Source organism: Xenopus laevis, chromosome 9_10S, assembly GCF_017654675.1.
Source record: "Xenopus laevis strain J_2021 chromosome 9_10S, Xenopus_laevis_v10.1, whole genome shotgun sequence".
In the NCBI taxonomy this organism is placed as follows: Eukaryota; Metazoa; Chordata; class Amphibia; order Anura; family Pipidae; genus Xenopus; species Xenopus laevis.
This window is the reverse complement of record NC_054388.1, coordinates 74,071,868-74,096,034: the sequence shown is the minus strand read 5'-3', so window position 1 is coordinate 74,096,034 and position 24,167 is coordinate 74,071,868. Positions and strand designations below refer to the sequence as shown.

Sequence of the window (24,167 nt, the reverse complement as noted above, 5' to 3'; positions counted from 1 at the left end):
ATTTGGCTTCGGTTCGGGCAGGCAGAAGGATTCGGCCGAATCAGAATCCTGCAGAAAAAGGCCGAATCTCAAAATAAAATCCTGGATTCTGTGCATCCCTAACAAATATAGATTCACTCACTTTTGCACTTACATATTTACTGTTTAAGGTTTTAATTGGTTTCAAGAATAATCACAGTGTGCCATCTTTTAGCCTAGGCCCATAAAAAATCTGTCTTTTTACAATTTAAAAGGAATAAAAAACAATATAATTAACTTTAAAGGGATACTGTCATGGGAAAAAACATTTTTTCCAAAACGCATCAGTTAATAGTGCTGCTCCAGGAGAATTTTGCACTGAAATCCATTTCTCAAAAGAGCAAACAGATTTTTTTATATTCAATTTTAAAATCTGACATGGGGCTAGACATTTTGTCAATTTCCCAGCTGCCCCCAGTCATGTGACTTGTGCCTGCACTTTAGGAGAGAAATGCTTTCTGGCAGGCTGCTGTTTTTCCTTCTCAATGTAACTGAATGTGTCTCAGTGGGACATGGGTTTTTACTATTGAGTGTTGTTCTTAGATCTACCAGGCAGCTGTTATCTTGTGTTAGGGAGCTGTTATCTGGTTACCTTCCCATTGTTCTTTTGTTTGGCTGCTGGGGGGGAAAAGGGAGGGGGTGATATCACTCCCAACTTGCAGTACAGCAGTAAAGAGTGATTGAAGTTTATCAGAGCACAAATCACATGACTTGGGGCAGTTGGTGAAGTTTATCAGAGCACAAATCACATGACTTGGGGCAGTTGGGAAATTGACAATATGTCTAGCTCCATGTCAGATTTCAAAATTGAATATAAAAAAATCAGTTTGCTCTTTTTAGAAATGGATTTCAGTGCAGAATTCTGCTGGAGCAGCACTATTAACTGATTCATTTTGAAAAAAACATTTTTTCCCATGACAGTATCCCTTTAAACAGGCCATTTTTTGAGCTACCTTCAGATCTTTTCTGTCCCTGTGTGTTTTATATGATGTGTAGGCGTGTCCCTGCCAGAAGCACATTATGAGGACAGCCAATCACAGACAGCCCTGCAGTCATACAAGCAAATACAGACTTCAGTCTTACACGACCTTCGGCAGTTTCACTTCCGTTTCCTTATTGAAACACTCGCTCCGACCAGCTAATCCCCGGATGGACCCAACCAGGAGCGCCTTTATTTTATCTCACTATAACGCGCCTCGATTAAGTTCATGCCCCGCCCCTTTCTCAAACCCCATGTCTGCCACTGTCACTTAACTCCGCCCACTCGAACAAGTCTGCGGCTTGGCTCTTTACCTGCCAGATCCGAAATTATCGTCAGAGACCCGCCCAAAGCAGTGTCAGGCACCGCCTCTTCCAAACCCTCAGGCCTGTGCGTTCTGCCCCACGTGTAGCTGTTTGCGGAGATGGAGGAGATCGGTAAGTGATCCTCTTGCAGTAGTGCGACTTGTCGGGGCGGAATCAGTAGCGGCAGTGTTGGAACATGTCGGCGCCTTCAGATCATTTTAACCCACTCAAATGCTTTTAGCGCGACTATTACTAATCGCTCTGAGCCCTGTGGTACCCAGTGTCGCATCCCTATTGCCGGCTCACCTAGCAACACCCAGGCTTCACTACCAAGCAATCTACCCACCCAGCTTGTCTTTATATCATTTAGTTCTGTAGCTCGGGTCCGGTCTATTCAATTGCGTGGGCAACTAAAACTCTCACTTCCTTCTACCCCCCCCAAACTTAATCTTGTGTATTTACTGCGGTCCTTGCTTTATATACCCTCATGTAAAAGACAATTACAACTGGCACAGGTTCTAAAGTACATTGCACTCTGTATGTATTCAAATAAAGGGAGCAGGGCTGGACCAAGGTATTTTGGCACCCTAGGGCTTCAATCAGTGCCCCCCACCCGGTCCTACATTACCATTTCCCACCTTACCATTAATATTGTCCCCTGTGCCAGCAGCCATTGTGTTACATTATGTACCTGTGCCAACACCTATTGTATTGCTCCCATTTGTACCTGTGCCAATGGCAGTCAGTCCCTCAGATTGCTCCCCAACTCCCAATCTGTGTGCCAGCATAAGCCAAAACATCCATCATATTGTTACCCCCAACCTGTACCTTTGCCAGCAGCAGCAAAAAAAAATCCATTATATTGCCCCCAATTATGTACTTGTACCAACAGGAGCCAAAAATCCATAATATTGCCCCTAATTTGTACCTGTGCCAGCAGGAGCCAACAATCCATCATAATACCCCAAACATCTGTGTACCTGTGCCAGCAGCCAATATATTGCCCCATGTACCTGAGCCAGCAGCAGCCAAAATATCCACAGAATTGACTCCAAATATATACTTGTGCCAGCAGGAGCCAAGAATCCATCATATTGCACCCAAATATGTATCTGTGCCAGCAGCAGCCAAAAATCCATCATATTGCCCCATATAATCTGTTAACCTGTGCAATCAGCAGCAGCCAAGATATTGCCCACAAATATGTATCTGTGCCAGCTGCCAAGAGGGAGGTGGGAAGTGTTTCTGCCCACAGTACGAATCACGGGCAAGAGCAGGCAGTTTATGAAATTGAAAAACTATTAAAAGGTCAAGCAAATAAAAAAATTCTCCTTAAAAGTGTGCCCCCCCATGATGGCGCCATAGGTGGGTGCCTACTCTGCCTACCCCTAGTTCCGGCCCTGAAAGTGAGATAAACAGATACGTTCTTTTTTGGGTAGAAAACAAAGGGTAAATGTATTGGTTCCCTGTCCACTCTATCACTACCAATATATCTATCTCATGCACAGCATCCCAAAACCATTATATGTAAGTAGTAGGAGGGCCCCCCTTTCCTTAAAAGGAGTTGTCCACCTTTGAGTTAACTTTTGTTTGCAATAAGGTTTCATTTTTAATTTTGGGGTTATTTAGCTTTTTATTCAGCAGCTCTCCAGTTTGCCGTTTCAGCCATCTGGTTGCTAGAGTCCAAATTACCCTAGCAACCACGCCAGGAGAGGGGCCTGCATTGAAAGATGAGGAATAAAAAGTAGTAAATGTGTAGCCTTACAGAGCAGTTGTTTTTAGATGGGGTCTGCAACCTCCATTTGAAAGCTGGAAAGAGTCAGAAGAAGAAGAAGAAGAAGAATGTAAATAATTTAAAAAAAAATATAATAAATAATGGAGGCCAATTGAGAAGTGCTTACAACTGGCCATTTTATAACATACTGTAGTTAACTTAAAGGTGAACCACCCCTTCAAAATTGTGTAAAAGTTTAGAGAAGAGCTAGCTTATAATATAGTGAACATTCAAACTAAGTCTATTAAATATAGAAATTCAAAGGTGATCTAGTGCTCAAAATATTACAATGTTACAATGCCCTTGGTTAAATGCTGTGTGTGTACAGGGCCCTTTAATATGTTGCAGATCACGTTAAAGATCTCTCTTATAGTTGGCTGGTCATATTACTAGGGATGAATAATTTTACATAGTTTATGCTTATGTTAATGCACAGAAGAAATAATGTTAAAGGGGTTGTTCACCTTTAAACACTTTTTTCAGTTCAGTTGGTTTCAGTTAGATCACCAGAAAGAAATAAAGACTTTTCCCATTTACTTTCTATTTTCTATTAGTGACTTTTTCTAATATTGAAGTGTAAAGTTTTGGGGGGTGGTTCACCTTTGAGATAACTTTTAGTATGATGCAGAGAGTGATATTCTGAGACAATTTGCAATTGGTTTTATTTTTTTAGTATTTGTGGTTTTTGAGTTATTTAGCTTTTTATTCAGCAATTCTTCAATTTGCATTTTAAGTAATCTGGTTGCTAGGGTCCAAATTACCCTAGAAACCATGCATCAATCTGAATAAGACACTGGAATATAAATAGGAGAGGAATAGAAAGAAAGATGAATAGAAAGATGAGTAATAAAAATTAGCCTTACAGAGCATTTGCTTTTTAGAAGGCGTCAGCGACACCCATTTGAAAGAGTCAAAAGGAAAAGGCAAATAATTCTAAACCTATAAAAAATAATGAAAACCAATTGAAAAATTGCTTAGAATTGGGCATTCTATAACATACAAAAAGTTACCTTAAAGGTGAACCACCACTTTAACTGTTTTAAATTGATACTTTTAGTTGATACGCTTGGTATCTTTGTCCCTGCTGAGCAGAATTCCTGAGTTTCATTAAAGGCAGCTGTTAGAATTGATACAATAGTTGATAATATTTCACAGATACTGCCAAGAAACGTATCAACTAAAATGTAGCAAATTGCAACAGTCTGGAATGCTCCTGGATCACTGAGCCACCAGACTGAGACACTAGAGATACAAACATTAAACTTTAAACTTCAGTTTTCGGAAAACAGTAAACAAGAAAAGATGGAAAGCAACTGAAAAAAGTCTTTGTTTATGGTGAACAATCTGAAAAAAGTGTTTTGGAAGGTGAACAACCCTTTTATGGTTAATAACTGGAAAGTGTAAGGCATTGCCACCTATTACCATCCCAGCTACAAAACTGGCAGCCCTAGCATAAGGTTCACCATAAACAGACTTTTTTTCAGTTGCTTTCCATGTTTTATTTTTTTAATGTTTTCCGAAAGTTTAATGTTTGTATCTCTAGTGTCTCAGTCTGGCAGCTCAGTGATCCAGGAGCATTCCGGACTGTTGCAATTTGCTACATTTAGTTGGCAGTATCTGTGAAATATTATCAACTATTGTATCTCTGGACCTATACATCTCAGCCCTCCCTGCTGATTTTGCCCTTCTCTTTATATTCCAGCCCTGTCCGATTCATCTTCCAGTCTCTTATTAAAACCAAAACCACAACCATTTGCAAATAGTCTTAGAATATGAAAGTTTACCTCCAACTAAAAGGTAATTTTAAAGAATAAATAAACCTTTTATTTTAATTCCCTAAAAATACTCTAAACTGCCCCAAAATGACATACCTCTCTCACTACACTGAATCTGATGTCCTTTCTGACTGATTTCTGTATTATGTTCTGGCTTCTATCTTAGAAAGGACACCGGCCTCAATGTTTTGAAACTTTAGAACAGAATGTAGGGATAGATATCTTATCTTACTTATCCTTTAAAGGTGAACCACCCCATTAAGAAACATGGTGAAACTTTGTTGAGCTGATATTGCTATGTACCGCTCCCTTATCTATTATACGGACAATAGTGGGCCTGTGATAAATCACATTCAGTTTTGACTTTAATTCTACCACATGACCACTGACACAAAGCAGAATTTTATGAAGCTTGGTGTAAGGATGTACTTAACCCCTCGGTGCAGATTCAGGGATTGCAGTTCACCACAGTCTGCACGCAGGTCTCAGATTACCAAAGACCCGGAAGATGGCTGCCGTGAACTGCAATCCCTGAATCTGCACTGAGGGGTAAGTAAAAAGTTAGGGGCATTTCCCCAGGTTAGCAGCTTGGCTGGGGGGGAGGGGTCTGCGTATCGTTTTTTTTACTTAAGGGTTGAATTCTCCTTTAAGAAATATGATTTGCTCTTAAATGTGTCTATTTATCCCAGCTCTGTTCAGTGTGTCAGATAAAAGTGGACTGGTAGAGTTTGCACAGCAGCTGAGCACCCTTGGCCTCTCTTTAGTTGCCTCTGGAGGGACTGCAAAGTGTCTGCGGGATGCAGGGCTCTCTGTCAGGTACAGAACCTGTTTATATCTTTGTTGATACTAAGTAATCTTTATTGCTCTATATTAAAGGAATTGTACAGTCTAAAGGCACAATCCAATTACATGTATCAAAAAATGTACCTGGCGATTCGGGGAGATTTATTCGCCTGGCGACTAATCGCCTCTTCTTTGGGGCGAATAATCTCCCCGAACGGCTTCCCCCTGTCTTCCTGCCAGCTATAATGAAAAATCACCTGTGGCATGGCACACACGGCGCTTCGTATTCCGAATTCGCCAGAAGTTTCCTCTTTAGGCAACTGATTAATTCAGAGTTAGAGAGTGGTAAAGCAGGAAGTAGTGTTCTGTTGTGTTAGACATCCAGTCACTCCATCCTTTGTACATTACATTTTTGGCTCATTAAATATTTCAGAAACATTTTTTTATTTTGCACAGCCTATCTATTTAACCAGTTTTTATTTTTACACTGAACTGTTCCTTTAAATGAGATTTCTTTTCGATCCCATAAAAATGATGTGATTCCAGTTATGACTGATGAGGCCGAAGTTGCAATATCCAAAATGCTTCAGAAACTCAAAGTGAGAAAGGCCTATGAGGAGGTTGAAACGTCAGTCTCCTATGTGAATGAAAGTTTCATATATATATATATATATATATATATATATATATATATATATATATATATAATAGCATGCACACCGATTTTCCTTTTCTCCAAGAAATTTATTTGAGTACAACAAGTTACATCTAGTTTACATAGTTTCTACCTTTTTCAAGATGTGTTACCAAGCAATATAAATAAAATTTAAAAACTGTGTAACTTCCCAATTAATGACATCATCACTTCTACGTCCAGGTTATTCAAACATGCATAATGAATCAAATCACACAGGTTAATGTGATATATTACAATATATAATATATTTTGTTCTGTTACAGGGATGTGTCTGAGATCACTGGGTTTCCAGAGATGTTGGGGGGCAGGGTAAAAACTCTGCACCCTGCAGTTCATGCAGGTGAGATATAAATCAAAGTTGGACCTTGCATGTATGAATAAGTAAGGATAGTATAACGCTGAATGATTTGTGTCTCTCAAACATAAGTCCAATAATTCAGTAGCCATGTGCCATTTATACATCCAGAGCATCACCTGATACTTCCAAAAATTCCAAAGTTGTTTGCTAAATTGGAAAAAAAATGTTGCTTGCCATATTTCTGACATTTGCTGTGTTCTCCAGAGAGTCAAACTTAATACATTGTGTGCACTGTCTGTGGGTAATATATGATATTACTGATGTCTCTCAGAGCACATGCACAACATACAGCTCTCAAGCAATGGTCCTGACCCTTCACACTCAAGACAACAATGAAAAGTTTGTGTATAGACCAATAAGTAACCTTTCCGCTTCACAACATAAAAATTGGTTTGGATCCAGCCATGCGCCTTATTATAATTACTACTTTGTACAGTTGGAAGAAATGTCTAATTATTAAAGAAAATATTAGGTACACACTTGTTTTTGGTTCCTGACCCACAGGTTAGGAATCCCTGGTGTAGACAAATGTGTGTCTTTAGTTGCTGGTTTTATTACTCAACTTTAGGGAATATAATGCTATCTGCAGGAATATCTTGTAACACTCCAGCTGGTCTTTGGACTTGAATTCCCAAGCATACTGTTCCATGTGATCATAATCTCAGTGACGCCTGTAGTTCAAGCAAAGCCAGTGCAGTTTAAGAACACTCTTGGTCACTTCTATCTATTTTTAGCATTCCTCATTAGCAGCACTATAAGTAAATATCTATGTTAGATGCTATAGCTATGTAAGACCAATGCTATGGAATATTGTTAAAGCTTGCATAAAATGTATAAGTGCTACTGTTCATTTGTTGCCTATTTACTTGATAATTAAATTATTCACTTTGCTTTTTAGGTTGAGTGTTCATGATCATCATCATTTATATACATTTTGTTACCTACAATTAGATAAGAAATACATTTTTTGATCTTGAAACATTTCTGCAACATAATTTGATTCCCTTGAGAAACCACTGAGTTAGTGGGTGTACAGATGAAAACAAGTCCCTGTACACAACTTTTCAACCAGTCCCAGATCCATAGATAAATAGCATCACCAACAGCCAACATTTATTTGGCACTTTATAAAAAAATAAAAATAAAAAAAATAGCCAGTAAATGGGTGTATACATTAAACCCACAAAAAAGCACACAAAAACCACCAATAACCAGTACGAAAGGTAGAGGGTCCTGTCAAAAAAAGCTGCCATATGTGAACATGTCCGACTCACAGCTTGATGTGGCACAAGTATAGGGTTAAACTTTTTATGTAAAGTGTGTTGACTGTGTCAGCTACCTGCCAAGCTCCTATTGGATGCTGAAAAAATATGGGAGTGATGTGCATCCATTAAGTAATAGTTCTTGCCTGTAACAGACTGTGAATTTTGGCAGATGCCAGCAGTAACTTCCACGTCGTATAATTATCATTTTTAGAATTATAATTTATTTATTTTTAACCAGGGATCCTGGCAAGAAGCAGCCCAGAAGATCAAGCAGATGTAAGCAGACTGGGCTTTAGCTATATCAGGTAGGGCAAATGAGAATCACTCTGGGAAATAGAAAATGCAAATGAATGAATAGAACAAAGAAGAATATCCATGGGGTGTGCCTGGACAGAAGAGTTGGAGCTGTAATGTTTGCTATTGCACCAAACATAAAGATTATCCATAGGCAATACATTTTCATCAGCTGGACCACCAACACCTCTAAGTACATTCAGTAGATAAAAACTTCTACTGCTTTTTGAAATGTCATGTTTTCCTTTTAAAGCCTTGTGCCTATCGAAGGCATTACTAAGGGATTTTTGTGGTAGAAAGTAATACATGAAGTTATCCAGAAAGCTATGAATTACAGAATAGCTGTCTCCCATAAACTCCATTATAATCAAATAATCCAAATTTCTAAAAATGATTTCCTTTTTTCTCTGTAATAATAAAACATTACCTTGTACTTGATCCAAACTAAGATATAATTAATCCTTATTGGAAGCAAAGCCAGCTTATTGGTTTTATTTAATGTTTACAGGATTTTTTGGTAGATTTAAGGTATGAAGATCCAAATTACGGAAAGATCCCTTATCCGTAAATCCCAAGGCCCCCGAGCATTCTGTATAACAGTTGGCTTTTGGGTCTGAAAAGGGGGTACTTGATCGAGTTTTGAACATGGCCCTGTTTGCATGTACTTTGGCTACTGGAGTTTACTCTGCGCTACGTTTTGTTCTGTATAATAAAGGCATTTGTGGCTCTTGTGTTCCCCTTGCAGAGTTGTTGTGTGTAACCTGTACCCATTTGTGAAGACTGTGTCTGCAGCTGGTGTTACTGTGGAGGAAGCAGTGGAACAAATTGATATTGGTAACATTCACTTTATTTTATTTCCCAAATAACAAACACTGGGGAATGTAATAAACGTAATCACAAGAATAGGTGTTTTGTAATATAATATTATTTCTTGGAATTATTTTTATTTTTCTGTATGTTTAAGAGTAGAATGTTCAACAAGAGGGAGACCTTTAATTATTTCCTCTCATTATCCCTCCTAAAATAACAAATTTTTCCTATTTAGTATACAAAAGGTGAAAGTTTGTACACTCCCTCATTGTTTATTCTTTTTATTTCACACGGGCCGTGAGACCCAAGGACTGTCGCAGTATCATGGACACATGTCCTTGTCTGAGAACAAATTTGTTTTTTTTTCTTGTTACTTGTGTATAAAAACTTGAGGTGAACAGTTATGTTGTGCTTGCACTTCACAATTTTTTGTTGTTACAATATTGTTTATAAAGCTCAGGGTCAGCTTCAGCGTTGATGGTTTCAATCGTTGCTCTTTTCCCCACTCCAATGCTTATGCCTGTTTACAAAACTGTCAGCTTTCTGCTTCTGCATGATACTGACCTGAAGTTCACCAGGATTAAGTAGTTAAATTAATTGCTGAATTCCTTTCTTGAATTCTATGGGAAACAAAAACAAACAATGGATTTGAAACCACAAGACCAGCTTTTTATGTGGCACAGCCTACCATTTAGTTTGACAAGGAAGTTCTTGTCACATCCTCTGTTCACTAATTTAATTTTCACATTGTTGCTATTCTGCATAAATCAGTTTTCAGCCAAATAGCCAGTTGACCGAAATCAAGCGATCAGGTATCGCTGTTGTTCCAAATTTATTATATTTGCTGTTTATAAAAGGCTTTCATCGTACAAACTAAAAAAAATTATATAAATCACAAAGGTGCATAGAAGAGCACCCCGTGCAATTGTTTTGTTCTTGTACTGGAATTCATCAGTTTTTCTAATGTCTATTGAAAATGGCACCTAGGCAAGTAATATGTCAGCTCCCACTTTGAAGAGAACATGTATACTTTGCATATTTACACTTTTTAAAGTGATATCTACCTGTTAACTATCAGCTCTGAGTGTAGCAATGTTTCCATGTCCCTTTGATCTTTGGGCATCCAATGTTAACTTTTATAACCATAGTGGTCACTGAGCAGTGGATGAGAAATCCAGCTCCCAGTGATGAGGCTGTGCCTCATATCGCTCTGTATCTTGCTCTTCTGAATTAGGCACAAGGTATGGAGTGGGAGGAGGATGCTTATGTGCCTCCCTCTGTCCAGAACTCTTGAATTAATTATGCTTAACACAGAGTTCCTTTCAGAGCAAAGCCAACTGACCTTTTCGATCCAAAACAGAGCTCAGAGATATGGAGCAATTTTCTTTTTTTTTTTTGCACACTGGATGGGGCTTTGTATCTGACCCCTCAAATCCTCTTGAGCACCTTTGCATTGCATTGTTTGCACTTAGGGCTACCAGCTGAAACCTGTTTTGTCCAGCCCTGTAAGTGTAAAATCATGGGCCCCTAGTGTCAGACAAAACACACCAAGTTTTGGTTTCCAGGGACAATCGCTGTACCCCATTGATGAATATTTTTCTGTACACAAACTCATGAGTGATCACATTTTTAATTGCCAGACTTGTCCCTCCCCCCCTTGTGAACCCTTTAAAATGTTCTATATTTTTATGAATGGAACATAACATCTGATTTTCAAACAAGTCCTAAAAGAAGATGAAGAAAACCTAGTTAAACAAAAATTATTATAAATAGTAATGTATTTATTTATTTTTGTTCAGATAAATTTATTTGCAATAAAAAAGGAGAAGCAGAGTACAACAACACAATGTTGGCATATGTAGTACTTCACAGAGTTCACTTAATGCACAGTACACCAAATATATTGGTAAAATATATAGCAATGATTCCTGTAACAAACATAGTGAGTTGTTTACCATAAACCCACAAATTCGGTGGTGATACACAATTGTGACATTTTATTACAGAGTTAGGATTGAATACGCGTTAGGGGAAACTTCGTCAATCATGGGGTCCAGATTTTGTGATATCTTACCAATTGCCCATTCCTTTTACTTTGCAGAAATTCTTGTGTACCCACGTTGGACATGTTACTAACCCATGTATCTAAGGATGGTGGCTTATTTGCCCTCCAGCTCATGCAGATCAGTTGTCTAGCTTGAAATAAGGCCTTATTTAGAAGACTCTTTATGGCGGTGGTCATTTGCTGACCAGAGAGAATCCCAATTAGACAAACCAACATTTCAGGGTCCAAACTTAGGCCCACCACTTCCGATAATACTTCCAATATTGCAGCCCATCAGGGTACCAGTGGAGTCCCCGCATCTTAAACAGTTAGGGGAAAGGCTGGGATTTATTCTGTGCAGCCTCAGAGGAGTATAATAAGCCCTATGTATCAGATACAATTGTAGAATTTTGTGCCTGGGGTTAGTGGAAATTTTGTTTGGTGATTGGAGAAAAACCTCCCATTGTTCATCTGTGAGGATCCCCACAGTGGTAATGGTAACAATGGTCTTGAATTTCCTTCATTTGTACACAATCTGATTTACTGGTGGAGTCCAAACTCTTTAGGGTGGTGGCACACGTTGCTACTCTGGGAGATTAGTTGCCCTGCGACAACTTGCCTCTTCTTCAGGCGACGAATCTTCCCGAGATGCCTTCCTGCTGGCTAGAATGTGAATTACCGACGAGATGACACTCGGATCGCTTCAGTTTTCCGAAGACGACTGAAGTTTCCTCGTGAGGTGACTTCGGAAAAGCGATTGTTACCATTGTTACCTTACCCCTTAGAGAGAGTCTTGTAACCTTTTCCAGCTTTATGGACATCAGCAACTCTTTTTCTGAGGTCCTCAAGACACCTCCTTTGTTCGAGCCATTCTACACATCCACTAATGTGTTGTATGTGTGATCAGGTTTTTCTGGATCCCTATTCTTTAAATAAAACCGGATCTCTCTCTCACACCTGATCGTTATCCCATTGACTAAAAACACCTGACTCTGATTTCACCTTCAAATTATATGATAATCCTAAAGACTCCCTTACTTTTGCCACACACACATAGGTTATTGGGTCTTTTTTTTTGTTTGTTTTTTTTCAGTAAATACATTAACAAACTGAATTCTTTTTTTAAATTTTTTTTTAGCTTTTTAAGTTTTCTTCATCTACTTCTAGGACTTGTTTGAAAATCAGATGATGTTTTAGGTCACATTCATAAAAATATAGAAAATGTTAAAGGGTTCACAAACTTTCAAATAAGATCGTAAGTATGCAATTTTGGCATGTGAATAGTTTCTTAATTCTTACAGATACTTTTTTGTTTAAAGCTCCAATTCTGCACTTATATAGATGAATCACAATTCTAACTTTTTTTTCCCTTAATGTAGGCGGTGTCACACTGTTACGTGCTGCTGCAAAGAACCATGCCCGGGTGACAGTTGTGTGTGACCCTAGCGACTACAAGTGCATCGCAGAGGAAATGGGGAAATCTGATAAAAAGAACACCACTCCAGAGACACGATGTCAGCTGGCCCTTAAGGTGTGTACACATGGGTTTTACAAATGTCCCAAACCACAAAAAGCAGGCAATCTTGATATAGGGAAAAACTGAGCTTAAACTATTTCTAAAGATGGTTATTATCCGCTGCATCTCTGTCCATAAGTACTGTTTCATATGCAGCAGAGTGTTTATGCCAAAAAAGTTTGTGTTTGTGAGTATAAGGTACATCTCTACCCTTTGCAGGCATTTACCCACACTGCACAGTATGACGATGCCATCTCTGATTACTTTCGGAAGCAATACAGTAAGGGCATTTCTCAACTTCCTCTGCGCTATGGAATAAACCCCCATCAGGTTCCTGCTCAGATTTACACTCGTGGGCCACAGCTTCCCCTCACAGGTGAGTGCTTGGGTGAGGTCCAGGATAATCATGATTGATAGGATTTCACATTTGCTACTTGTTGTACGATATGTGTCCCATATGAAACTGTTTAACATTTTTATTTCACACATGATGGTTCCAGCAGGTACCAGTTTTCTTGCATCTGAAGTAACTAGGTGCACTGCCACATCTGTGATGCCGAAGTACAGTTGTTTGGAGAAGCCACTAACCATTACCTCGTGAATAAAGGGCAACCACAGCTATTTGCAAATGGTGGGGCCCATTGGGATACTTCCTTAGCAGCTACATTTGAGGCATCTTTGACAGACCCTATTAACTGTATTAGTGAGTAAGCTGTGTCTTGCCAACTGTGCACGCTAACGGTGTAATGGTGAAATGTATTCACAGAACTCCACTGGTGTTTGTAGGTAATCAGACATTTCAATCATTCAAAAGAAAACTGGGGAATTCCCTCTATTTGCATATCAGTTTACCTGTAAATAACAGGCTATGATAGATTATTTTTTTCAAAAACTAGATCCTACCATATGCACCATAGACATTTGTAAGCATTTTTCATTGCCTAACAGGTTTTAAACTCCAGTTGATTGTGGAAAGTCACAGCATATGAAAGCCACGAGAAAACAAATTATTGCTATTATATCTGTGTTTTTATTTTATGTAGTTGAGCTTTATTGGTTTTGAACATGGCATTGAGAACTGGGAAAACAGAAGATTGGAATAGAAAAGCAGTAGGTACAACAATCTGATGTACTTACAGGTACAGACAATCCATTGTAAACAAACGATCATTTGCAGGATATCAGCAGTATAGTGTGAAAGATATAACCTGAGAAGTGCCACATGATGATGATGATGATGATGATGATGATGATAATCATTCACTTATATGTTTGCTTATTTAGTCATACTTGTCGGAACAACCTCTGTTTGTAATTTTGCTTCTGAGTTGATGACTTTTAGACATCCCAGAAAATCATATTTATTTAGTTGTATTCACTAGATGTGGTTTCTGTCTGTGATATATGTTCTGTTACCCTCAGCTACTTCATTTTCTATATTCCAAAAGGTTAGAGGCACAGGAATCCAGCCTTGCTTTAATAAATGAATAATACCTCAAACCTTTTTATCTCTTTTCTTGCAGTGCTGAATGGCTCTCCTGGGTTCATTAACCTGTGTGATGCTCTAAATGCCTGGCAGCTTGTTAGAGAATTGAAGAATGCCCTGGGACTACCAGCTGCCACATCCTTCAAACACGTGAGCCCAGCAGGTACAGTAATATCTAAACATGCCTGATTAGTAGTAGTTAATCACAACCATATTTAGTCATAGTCATAAAAATAGTTAGTCTGACTATAATAAAAACTGTTCCTGGATGCTCAAAACCCATTACAACATTTGTGATATGCAGATTTTCCTGTGATACTGAGTAGAGAAAAATTACATCTACATAAGTGCCTTGTTCGCCTTAACAGTGCCTAAAGTATTAGGGAAGTATTAGAACTGTGGAAAATATAAATCAAATGATTTGCAAATCATTTAAACCCTGTATTTAATTGCAAATAGCGCAAAGACAAATTAAAATGTTTTTTGTAAAAATATATGCTCATTTTGAATTTAATGCCAACAGCACATTTCAAAAAAAGTAGGTACCGGAGAACAAAAGACTAGAACTGTTGTGTGATGCTTAAAAGAGCAAATTTCAAAGAGGCTAAGTCTCATGTAAAGCTCGGGAGGGCTACACTACTGTGAAATCCTTGAATGCAAATATTTCAGAATAATAATTTAAAAATAATATGCCCTCAGATGGCACTACATTAAAAACAGACTCTAATTTGTACTAAAAACAATTGTCTGTGAACACAGTTTGTTGCTGCACCCACAAATGCACCGTGTGAAGAAGAAACCGTATATATGTGATGCAGAAACTGCAGCGTTCTATGGGCCCAAGTCCATTTCATATGGAGGTCAAAATTGTAATTTCCTTTTGGAAATAATGAACCGCAGCATCTAGCTTGTGACACAGTTCCATCACAGTGCACCCTCAATGCAACATTTTGCCATTCAGATACATATTTTTCTGGGAAGAACTTGCTTACAGTATTTCAGAAAGACGATGCCAAACCAAATTCTATTCATATTACAATAGCATTACTCCATAGTAAACAAGTCTGGATGCTAAATTGTCCTGCTTGCAGACGTCTCACACACTGAAAACATTTGGCACATGAAACCAAAAATATGATAAATAAGACCCTGACTGTTGTACAGCTGAAATTTTATATCAGGCAAGAATGGGATAACATTTCACTGTTCTGTTAAAAGAAGAGGTGATACACCATGGGAAACATGTCCCTCCCCAAGCTTTTTGAAATATGTTGCTGGCATAAAAGTCTAAATGAGCAGATATTTTTCAGAAAACAAAATTTTTCAGTTTCAACCTTTGATATGTTGTGTTTGTACTATTTAGCATTAAATATAGGGTATAAATGATTTGCAAATCATCCTATTCTCTTTTATATGTTACACAGTGTCCCGACTTTTTTGGAAACCGTATTGTAAATTCAATGAAATAGTTTAATCTGCCAAACGCAATAATATCTGTCCTACAGGTGCCGCAGTTGGAGTGCCCCTGACAGAGGAAGAAGCTCAAGTCTGTATGGTCCAGGATATCTTCCCAACACTTACACCTTTAGCAACTGCATATGCTCGAGCCAGAGGTAACATATTGGTATTTGGGTTCTTGCACAAAGCTCTTCACAACAACAGTATATTTCTAAAATTGTCTTGTGTACCCAGGGGCAGACAGAATGTCCTCATTTGGTGACTTTATTGCTGTTTCTGATGTGTGTGATGTTGCCACAGCAAAAATCATCTCTCGGGAGGTAAGAGGAGTGTGTTTCATATGCAATATATGCAATATAAAGTATAGAGATATTAAACTCTGATGTGCTTTTATGAAGTTGTATACATACCCCTCTGCTGTACAGCACTAAGGTGCATCTAAAATGTTCTAACATCAAAATGTAACATCTTTCTGTGCTCACAAGAGGGCAGCACTAGTCTGTGTACAGTTAGTTTCAATACTGGAATGTTTGCACAGAAGCATTACAATTGAAGCAGTTGATGCTCAGTAAAACTTTCCTGATTTCTCTAATGGCCATATTCTACTAAGATATGCAATAAATGGTATTACACTATATTCTCCTTAAGACCAGTGGCCCTAATATGTCCTAAATGCCTTAAAGGAATTAAGTTTAAAAATAAAAACTGTCTGTGCAAAATAAAAAATGTTTATAATATAGCTAGTTAGCCAGAAATGTAATGGCACTTGTCTCCTTCGCTGCATTGATAGCTTTAAGGCTGGAACTACATGGTGTGCGTCCTTGTGATCCGCGATGAGAGGAAGCTCAGGCGTCACGTCGGATGTGCCGAAATCAAATGCAAGTAATACAAATGTCGCATCTACAAACCAATTGCATCTGACATGACACAACTATTTTGCAGCGTTTGCATCAGACAGTCGCGTTGAATGCCAACAGTCTGTAGATGCGACATTTGTATTACTTCTATCAGATTCGGCACATCCGACGTGACGCCTGCGCTTCCTCTCATTGTGTCAGATCGGAAGGACGCGCACCGTATAGTTCCAGCCTAAGGCTGAAGGCACGTGGGGCATCAGAACCACCCTTGCTGGCAAGTGGTAGGGGCGATTATTTATTAATTTTTTTTTTTTAAGGTGCTACACTGGCAGATAAAACTCACTCTGCCTAGATCCTAAAAACTCTTTTTTGCTTTGAGGTAGGATTTGACATGGGTTCAGTTCCTGCTTGAATTAACTGTTCATGGAAGTTAAAGTCCACTGACCCCCAATACTTTTACTGACTTGTTAACGCATTCATTAATGTAACTATGTGAGCTACTTATTATGGAGTATAGCTATTGGAATCTCATTTACTGAATCTCCTACATGAACTGTACAGCAATCAAATGACTAGTTATTGAGCCCCTAAACTTTGAGAACAAGAAATTTTCCTTGAACATATATTGCATCTGCTAATGAGTCCCACGGGGCACCCTATAGTTCTTGCCCCCAGCAGTTGCAGGTTCTCTTTTATTTTGTCTGTAGTTATAGTTCATTTTAGTAAAATGTAGATGAAAAAAAATATATTGAACAAGTTCAACATTTTGTTTTAGCAAAACCTACCTACCTACCTAGCGGCTAGTTTTGTTTGTGTAGCACACAAGTGGTGTGGCCAAATATGCTGGTGCTTTGTGCTTCTGTTCATGGGGTGCCCCGATGTTTCTGATGGCAGCCCTGGGTGTAGGCTGTTCATTAAATGTGCTGCATGGATTTATTATTTTTTAATTAGAATGTGTTAAAGCTCATTTAAGACTTTTAAACACATGTGTTTTAATATGCTTTCCCATGGGGGTATTCATGGATAATTGAAAAGAATGGGCTACGTCAACTCTTGTGCTCCATTAAGGAGGTACACACAAAAAAGCCAGTTCACTGGGGCACATATTAAAGGAACAGTAACTGCAAAAAATGAGTGTTTTAAACTGATGTGCGTGCTTCTGAAACACAGCTATATTTTGTATAAACAAGCTGCTGTGTAGCTATGGAGGCAGCAATTCAAAGCTGAAAAAGGAGAAAAGGCATGGGTTACACAGCAGATAAGCTATAGTATACAATGGAATTCTTCAGTACTTATCTGCTATCTACTGTGTGTCCTGTTTTTGAATGGCTGTCCCCATGGCTACACAGCCGCTTGTTTGTATAAACTATAGTTGTTTTTCTCAAGCAAACACACCAGTTTTACCAGTGCAGGGTAACAGTACATTATATTGTCTTTCCTTTACAAGACTTTCATTTTTTTGGTGTTACTGTTCCTTTAAAATCTGTGTGTCTGAGAGCACCAGCTATGAACAAAAGTACAAGTCATATTATTCCTATATAATTAAGTTAATGAAATGAAACGTTTAGCTGACACAAACCCTGCTGCTGTCCTTAGGTATCAGATGGTATTGTGGCCCCTGGGTATGAGGATGAAGCTCTTAAGATCCTGTCTAAAAAGAAGAATGGAAGTTACTGTGTCCTGCAGGTGAAGTTTCCATTTCGGTCTGGGGTAACGTCTCTTTCCCAACAGTCATGCTCAGCTAGGAAGGCACCCAGGCTACACAAAATGTATCCAATGGAGGATTTTGTTTTCCACACAACTAAAAAGTTACAAAAAAAATATCTTTGCCAATTGTAGAGGAAAAATAACACTTCAACCTGAGCACTTTTATTTAGTTGGGGACCATGCATGTTTCCTAGCATGCCAGGGTTCTAGGCCTCCTTCTTCCAGCTTGTTCCACTCATTGTCTGAATGGGAATTAGGGGTCACCAGCAGAATACAATGGCATTACTTGGGGAGCATAGCCAGACCCTGATATTACCCAAGAGAGCATCACCATATAGTGGGCGCAATGTATTCTAGTCAGGCTTCTGAAAAACACAAACCACTTACTGCAATTTTTCTTTGCCAATATACGTAAATGGGATCTAACAAACACAGACTCCATTTGATGATTCCTTTAATTGACACATAACCAAATTAGTGTAGGCAAAACACGTAGATATAAAGAATAATTAGTATAAACATCTTGTTTACATTCGCTAGATGGACCTTTCATACGAGCCCAGTGACATTGAAATCCGGAGCCTGTTTGGCCTACAGCTGGAGCAGAAGAGAAACAATGCAGTTATAGACCGCACTTTGTTCAACAACGTTGTGACCAACAACAAAGAGGTTTGAAATTGATGAATGAAATGGGCTGTGTGAGCATTGCTATGTACCAAATACCCATTTCATACCTGAGATTTGTTTTGTTTGTTACAGATCCCAGAGTCTGCTGTTAGAGACCTCATAGTAGCCACAATAGCACTGAAGTATACACAGTCTAATTCTGTCTGCTATGCTAAAGATGGGCAGGTAACATTCAGTTTATATTCTTAAAGTAACATCAGACTAGTCCAGAATTTTATGCTGCGTTAGGTCTTTGCTATAGCTGTAGTAACTGAGGTTGGGAAAGATGGATTTTATACCAGTGTTGTTTATATACTATGCCATTAACCTGCTTATGCCTTCCCAATAGAACTAGTTATGAACACTCCAAAATCTAAATTAAATATAGAAAGCCCCAATGTCCCAAAACAGTTGTACCTTTTTATTAGTACTGTATCTTACTAACTGTGCTATTGTTTGGTCACAGCCTTATTTACAACCTCCCATATCTTTCATTTTGTCTTGTATTCTCCTCACAATATGCCATCAGTGGGTTGGATCTTGCATCACTGTTGGTTGGGTTCAAAATAGGACAGAATATTACTGGTTTAGCATTTGTAGGAAAACCACCTATGTTTGCTCACCGTCATTACAGTTTTATACCATAAAACAATTGTCACAGGGGTATTCACCTACTCTAGGTACATTTCATCGGGATATGTTTTTATAATTACTCATAAGGAGTTAAATACAGTGTTTATAACTGATAAAAATCTTCATCAGTGCATTAAGCAACATAAGGCAAAATATGATAAATGAATTGAAGAAGTGGGAAGTCTAGGTTTAGACTGGCGGGTAGGTTCTAGTTAAAGGGAGATTGGTAACCTTAGTAGACAACTGCTGTATCTGTGAACCCTTTTAGCAGTTCCATGCACTGACCAAAAATATTTGTGCTGCCTAAGGAAATCCAAAGGTATCTGACGCCTAATGTGATCTCTTAATGACAGGTGATTGGTATGGGTGCAGGACAGCAATCTCGTATACACTGCACGAGACTAGCAGGGGACAAAGCTGATAATTGGTGGCTTCGGCATCACCCTCGTGTCCTAGGCATGAAGTTCAAAGCTGGGGTGAAGAGGGCAGATATCTCAAATGCCATTGATCAGTATGTGAGCGGCACCTTGGGAGAGGTAAGATGGAAACCAAATCAAAGTCTGTGTTAAAATTGCTTCTTGCTTAATTTGTACTTTTTTATATTTAAAATCCATTTTCTAATATAAAGGGATACTGTCATGGGAAAAAAAAAATTTTTCAAAATGAATCAGTTAATAGTGCTGCTCCAGCAGAATTTTGCACTGAAATCCATTTCTCAAAATAGCAAACGGATTTTTTTATATTCGATTTTGAAATCTTACATGGGGCTAGACATTTTGTCAATTTCCCAGCTGCCCCAAGTCATGTGACTTGTGCTCTGACTTCAATCACTCTTTACTGCTGTACTGCAAGTTGGAGTGATATCACCCCCCTCTCTCCCCCCCCTGCAGCCAAACAAAAGAACAATGGGAAGGTAACCAGATAGCAGCTCCCTAACACAAGATAACAGCTCCCTGGTAGATCTAAGAAAAACACTCAATAGTAAAAACCCATGTCCCACTGAGACTCCTTCAGTTACATTGAGAAGGAAAACACCAGCCTGCCAGAAAGCATTTCTCTCCTAAAGTGCAGGCACAAGTCACATGACCAGGGGCAGCTGGGAAATTGACGAAATGTGTAGCCCCATGTCAGATTTCAAAATTGAATATAAAAAAAAATCTGTTTAGTCTTTTGAGAAATGGATTTCAGTGCAGAATTCTGCTGGAGTAGCACTATTAACTGATGCGTTTTGAAAAAAACATGTTTTCCGATGACAGGATCCCTTTAAGTATTTCTACTGAGTTGAACAGTTTTTCTTTCGCTTTGCCACCTCAGGAAGATCTGCCACAGTGGCAAGCTCTCTATGATGAGCCTCCAGAACAGCTGACCTTGGCAGAGAAGAGGGATTGGATCTCTAAACTGAGTGGAGTTTCCTTGAGCTCAGACGCCTTCTTTCCATTCAAAGATAACTTGGAGCGAGCAAAGAAGGTGAGGTCAATTATACTGGGCTGCACTGTTAGATCATGGAATTTGGCCTAGGGCTAACATTGCATAATTCAGGGTTGCTACATTGCTTGCAAAAAAGCATGTTAGTAGCAGACACAAGTTAAATACCTGAATTGTCTGCCATGAAATAACAAAATTCTCTAATCTGACACATCTGCTTTATAATTTGGAAAGTCCCTTTTTCTGTTCTTGGACTTCACAGAGACCACATTCTTCCATAAATTACTCCAAGCAGAGAGGCAAAATTCCTTTTGTAGGAGACAAGACATAGCACATTGAAAAAGCATTGTTCTACCCCCTCCTAGGCATTGTACCCTGGCTTTTCTGTTTGTCTAGTTTCCTTTATGAAGTAAGCAGGAATCTCTCTTTCTGTCCTGACGTTTCATCCACTCCTGCAATAGTGATCCTGCCTGTAGCAGACCATACAATCTATGGAAAACTCAACCAGACCAGTGGGCTATTCAGGAGACCCATAGTATCCTTGACCCTTTAGCCTTTCGTGTTACATGTCCACCTTCACAGAAGTGGAGAAGTTCAGTACATGCCATGAGTATCTTATAATGAAATGCAAGAGATAATCAGTTGGAAGGGACTTATTCAAATCTGATCTAACTGAGCTACTATTTCAAAAAGAATGTGAAGCAGTTATAGAAGATCCAGTACAATAGCAGTCGGTAAAGGTCACAATGTAAGATCATATAGGACTTGTTATAGAGTTCCAATGCACTTATTCTAACTAAGGAGTTAACACCCTTAAGGACAGTGGTTCCCAATCTGTTAGTTATTAACTATTGATGGGCGAATTTGCGCCGCTTCGCCGAAAAATTTGTCAATTTCCTGTCCCGGCAATTTTTTGTTGCCGTTTCGCGAATTTATTCACTGGCGGCGAATCGCACAAATTCGCCGCAAATTCGCGCCTGCTGAATAAATTCGTCCATCACTATTATTAGCATGTTCCTACTTGTTCATGGGCAATGTTCCCTCTAATGCTTTCTGGGCTATGTGTGCAAAAAAAAAATAAATTTCTATTGTGCACAAATTTTAAACTTGCAAGCACATTTTTAAAAACTGTGTTTGTTTTCACACAAATTTCTTTATGCCCACCACAATTTGTTTTGTGCACTGGCCTCAATTTGTGTGTGTGCCCAAGTGTGCACAGCTTAGAGGGTATTCAAAATGGACTACTTGCCCCAAATTTTCTATCAGAGATGTGCCATAAAGAAAGATATGCTCTCAGTATCTACAGTATTGTGAGCACTGGTCTGTTCGTATCATTGTGTTGCTTGGGAATACACTAAAGCTGGTCACACCAAATCTCCTACCTCTTTGGTCTGTATGTAGGCAGCTTAAGGGGATGTAAAACTGAGAATAAACTTTAGTACATTAGTTGACATTATGTTGATCTTTGTGGTTTATGATTTGTTAGTCTTGTCTCTGTTTAGAAAAGCATTCAAAAGTGAGACTGCTGTCTCTTTATGCCGTCTCCTATTCATACACCATAATAAACATCGAACCAGTGGCTGACTGCGTGCGTCAATGACCCTTGCAGCCAGGCAGAAGCTTAAATTCCAACTGTCTGCAAATGAAAGTTTCCTACAAATTATAGGCCAGTGTTTATATCATACAAAACAAAACTCTTTAGGTGATCTCCCTCTTTAATTGGCTTGGTGTGCAAAGAAATACATCACTAGAGCCCTTTAGCCACAGTAGACGCAATTGTTACCATTAATCATTAAGCAGGCATATTAAAGGCATATAACTCTGTGACTATCTGTAAAAAAAACAAAAAAGAAACATGTGCCATCAGTCTTCTATATGTATTATTTAAAAACCAAACCAAAAATGCTACTTTTATCATGTATTTTGAAGGCAATAAACCTGCACAGATTTGCGATTGTTAATGGAATTCTTTCTCTCCTCAGAGTGGGGTTCAATCCATTGCTGCTCCATCTGGTTCTGCTGCAGATAAAGTTGTGATAGATGCCTGTAATGAGCTGGGTATTGTGTTAGCACACACAAACCTGCGCCTCTTCCACCACTGATATTCCTTGTGTCATTTGTGTTGATGCAGTAGTAAATCTTTGTATGGCTCCTATTAAAACCGCTTGCACACCCATCTATGTCTCTCTGGTGCCTTGATCACTTACATGTGTTTATACAGTGAATAATTTATGTCCTAAAATATAAGAATATTATAAGTCATCTAGTAGTTCTACCTGTATAACCTGAGTACAGATTTCCATATGGCCATGGAATTCCTCTATGACTTATAATATCCTCATATTATACAACAGGGGGAACATTCATTTTTATAATACACAAGTTTCAGTAAGTCATGGGACAGAAACTACATCACCAATTATAACTGATGACCTCACTAACCACTGTTTTAAGGATATTGTTTACAGGATATTCAGGTTTTTTTTTTTTTGCATGATGGGGTTTTAACGGCAGTAGTTAGTTTACTGAAGGCTGGCAAAGGCAAGCACAGAAAATCTCAATAAAATGGTGGCAGTATGATATAGTGTACTTGAACCTTAAAGGAACAGCAACACGTAAAAATAAAATCATTTTAAAATGATTAAAATATAATGTACCTTTCCCTGTATTGGTAAACGTGCTTGCTTTAGAAAGACTACTGTAGTTTATACAAACAAGGTGCTGTGTTGCCATGGGGGCAGCCATTTAGGATGAAAAAATAGAAAAGACACAGATTACTTTGCAGGTAACAGATAAGCTCTGTACTAGAATACAATTGGATTCTGCAGAGTGCATCTGTTATCTGCTATGTAACCAGAGCCTTGAATGACTGCCCCCGTGGCTTCACAGAACCTTGTTTAAACAGTATAAACTATATAATGGTGATTCTGAAAGAAACACACCAGCTTTACCAGTGCAAGGAAACAGTACAAGGGTTTCAGGTAACATTTGGCACCCCCAAGTGAATGTATTTACTTACCTGAAACCCTGGGCTGGTGCTCCTATCAGCAGAAAACTGCACTGGCCCGGGGTTATACCAGTGAGCACCACAGAGCGATCCTCTTCCGTCTCCCTCTTTCCTTCACGCGGACGCACAGTAGAACGAAAAGCTGAACTTTAACTTAAAAGTCGGCTATTTAGTTCAACTGCGAATGCGTTTGCCCCGGGAAATTTGAAGAAAGAATATGCTGGAAGAGGATCGATCATCTGAGTTCATTGTACAAGGTGTGTAACTGATTGTTTTGGTTAACTGCCTTCTCCTCCCACAATTAGTCCTA

General features: G+C 38.8%; 1 protein-coding gene across 1 annotated transcript; it reads left to right on the top strand.

Moving 5' to 3' along the window:
* Positions 1 to 1,215: 1,215 nt before the first annotated feature.
* On the top strand, positions 1,216 to 23,026 carry atic.S (5-aminoimidazole-4-carboxamide ribonucleotide formyltransferase/IMP cyclohydrolase S homeolog). The gene is made up of 16 exons (XM_018238947.2): positions 1,216 to 1,434; positions 5,541 to 5,667; positions 6,595 to 6,671; positions 8,193 to 8,259; positions 8,994 to 9,082; positions 12,482 to 12,633; positions 12,838 to 12,994; positions 14,142 to 14,267; positions 15,610 to 15,717; positions 15,797 to 15,882; positions 18,016 to 18,105; positions 18,667 to 18,795; positions 18,886 to 18,978; positions 19,779 to 19,961; positions 20,740 to 20,892; positions 22,833 to 23,026. Exons 1-16 carry the CDS (start codon positions 1,422 to 1,424, stop codon positions 22,950 to 22,952), a joined length of 1,770 nt encoding a protein of 589 aa, XP_018094436.1. The 5' UTR covers positions 1,216 to 1,421; the 3' UTR covers positions 22,953 to 23,026.
* The last annotated feature ends 1,141 nt before the right edge of the window (positions 23,027 to 24,167 follow it).

Bases quoted from the DNA above. Each gene is read 5' to 3' on its own strand.
- atic.S (XM_018238947.2), top strand. The intron at 5,668-6,594 runs GTACAGAACCTG...GTTCTGTTACAG, and splicing joins GATGCAGGGCTCTCTGTCAG to GGATGTGTCTGAGATCACTG. The intron at 9,083-12,481 runs GTAACATTCACT...CCCTTAATGTAG, and splicing joins AGTGGAACAAATTGATATTG to GCGGTGTCACACTGTTACGT.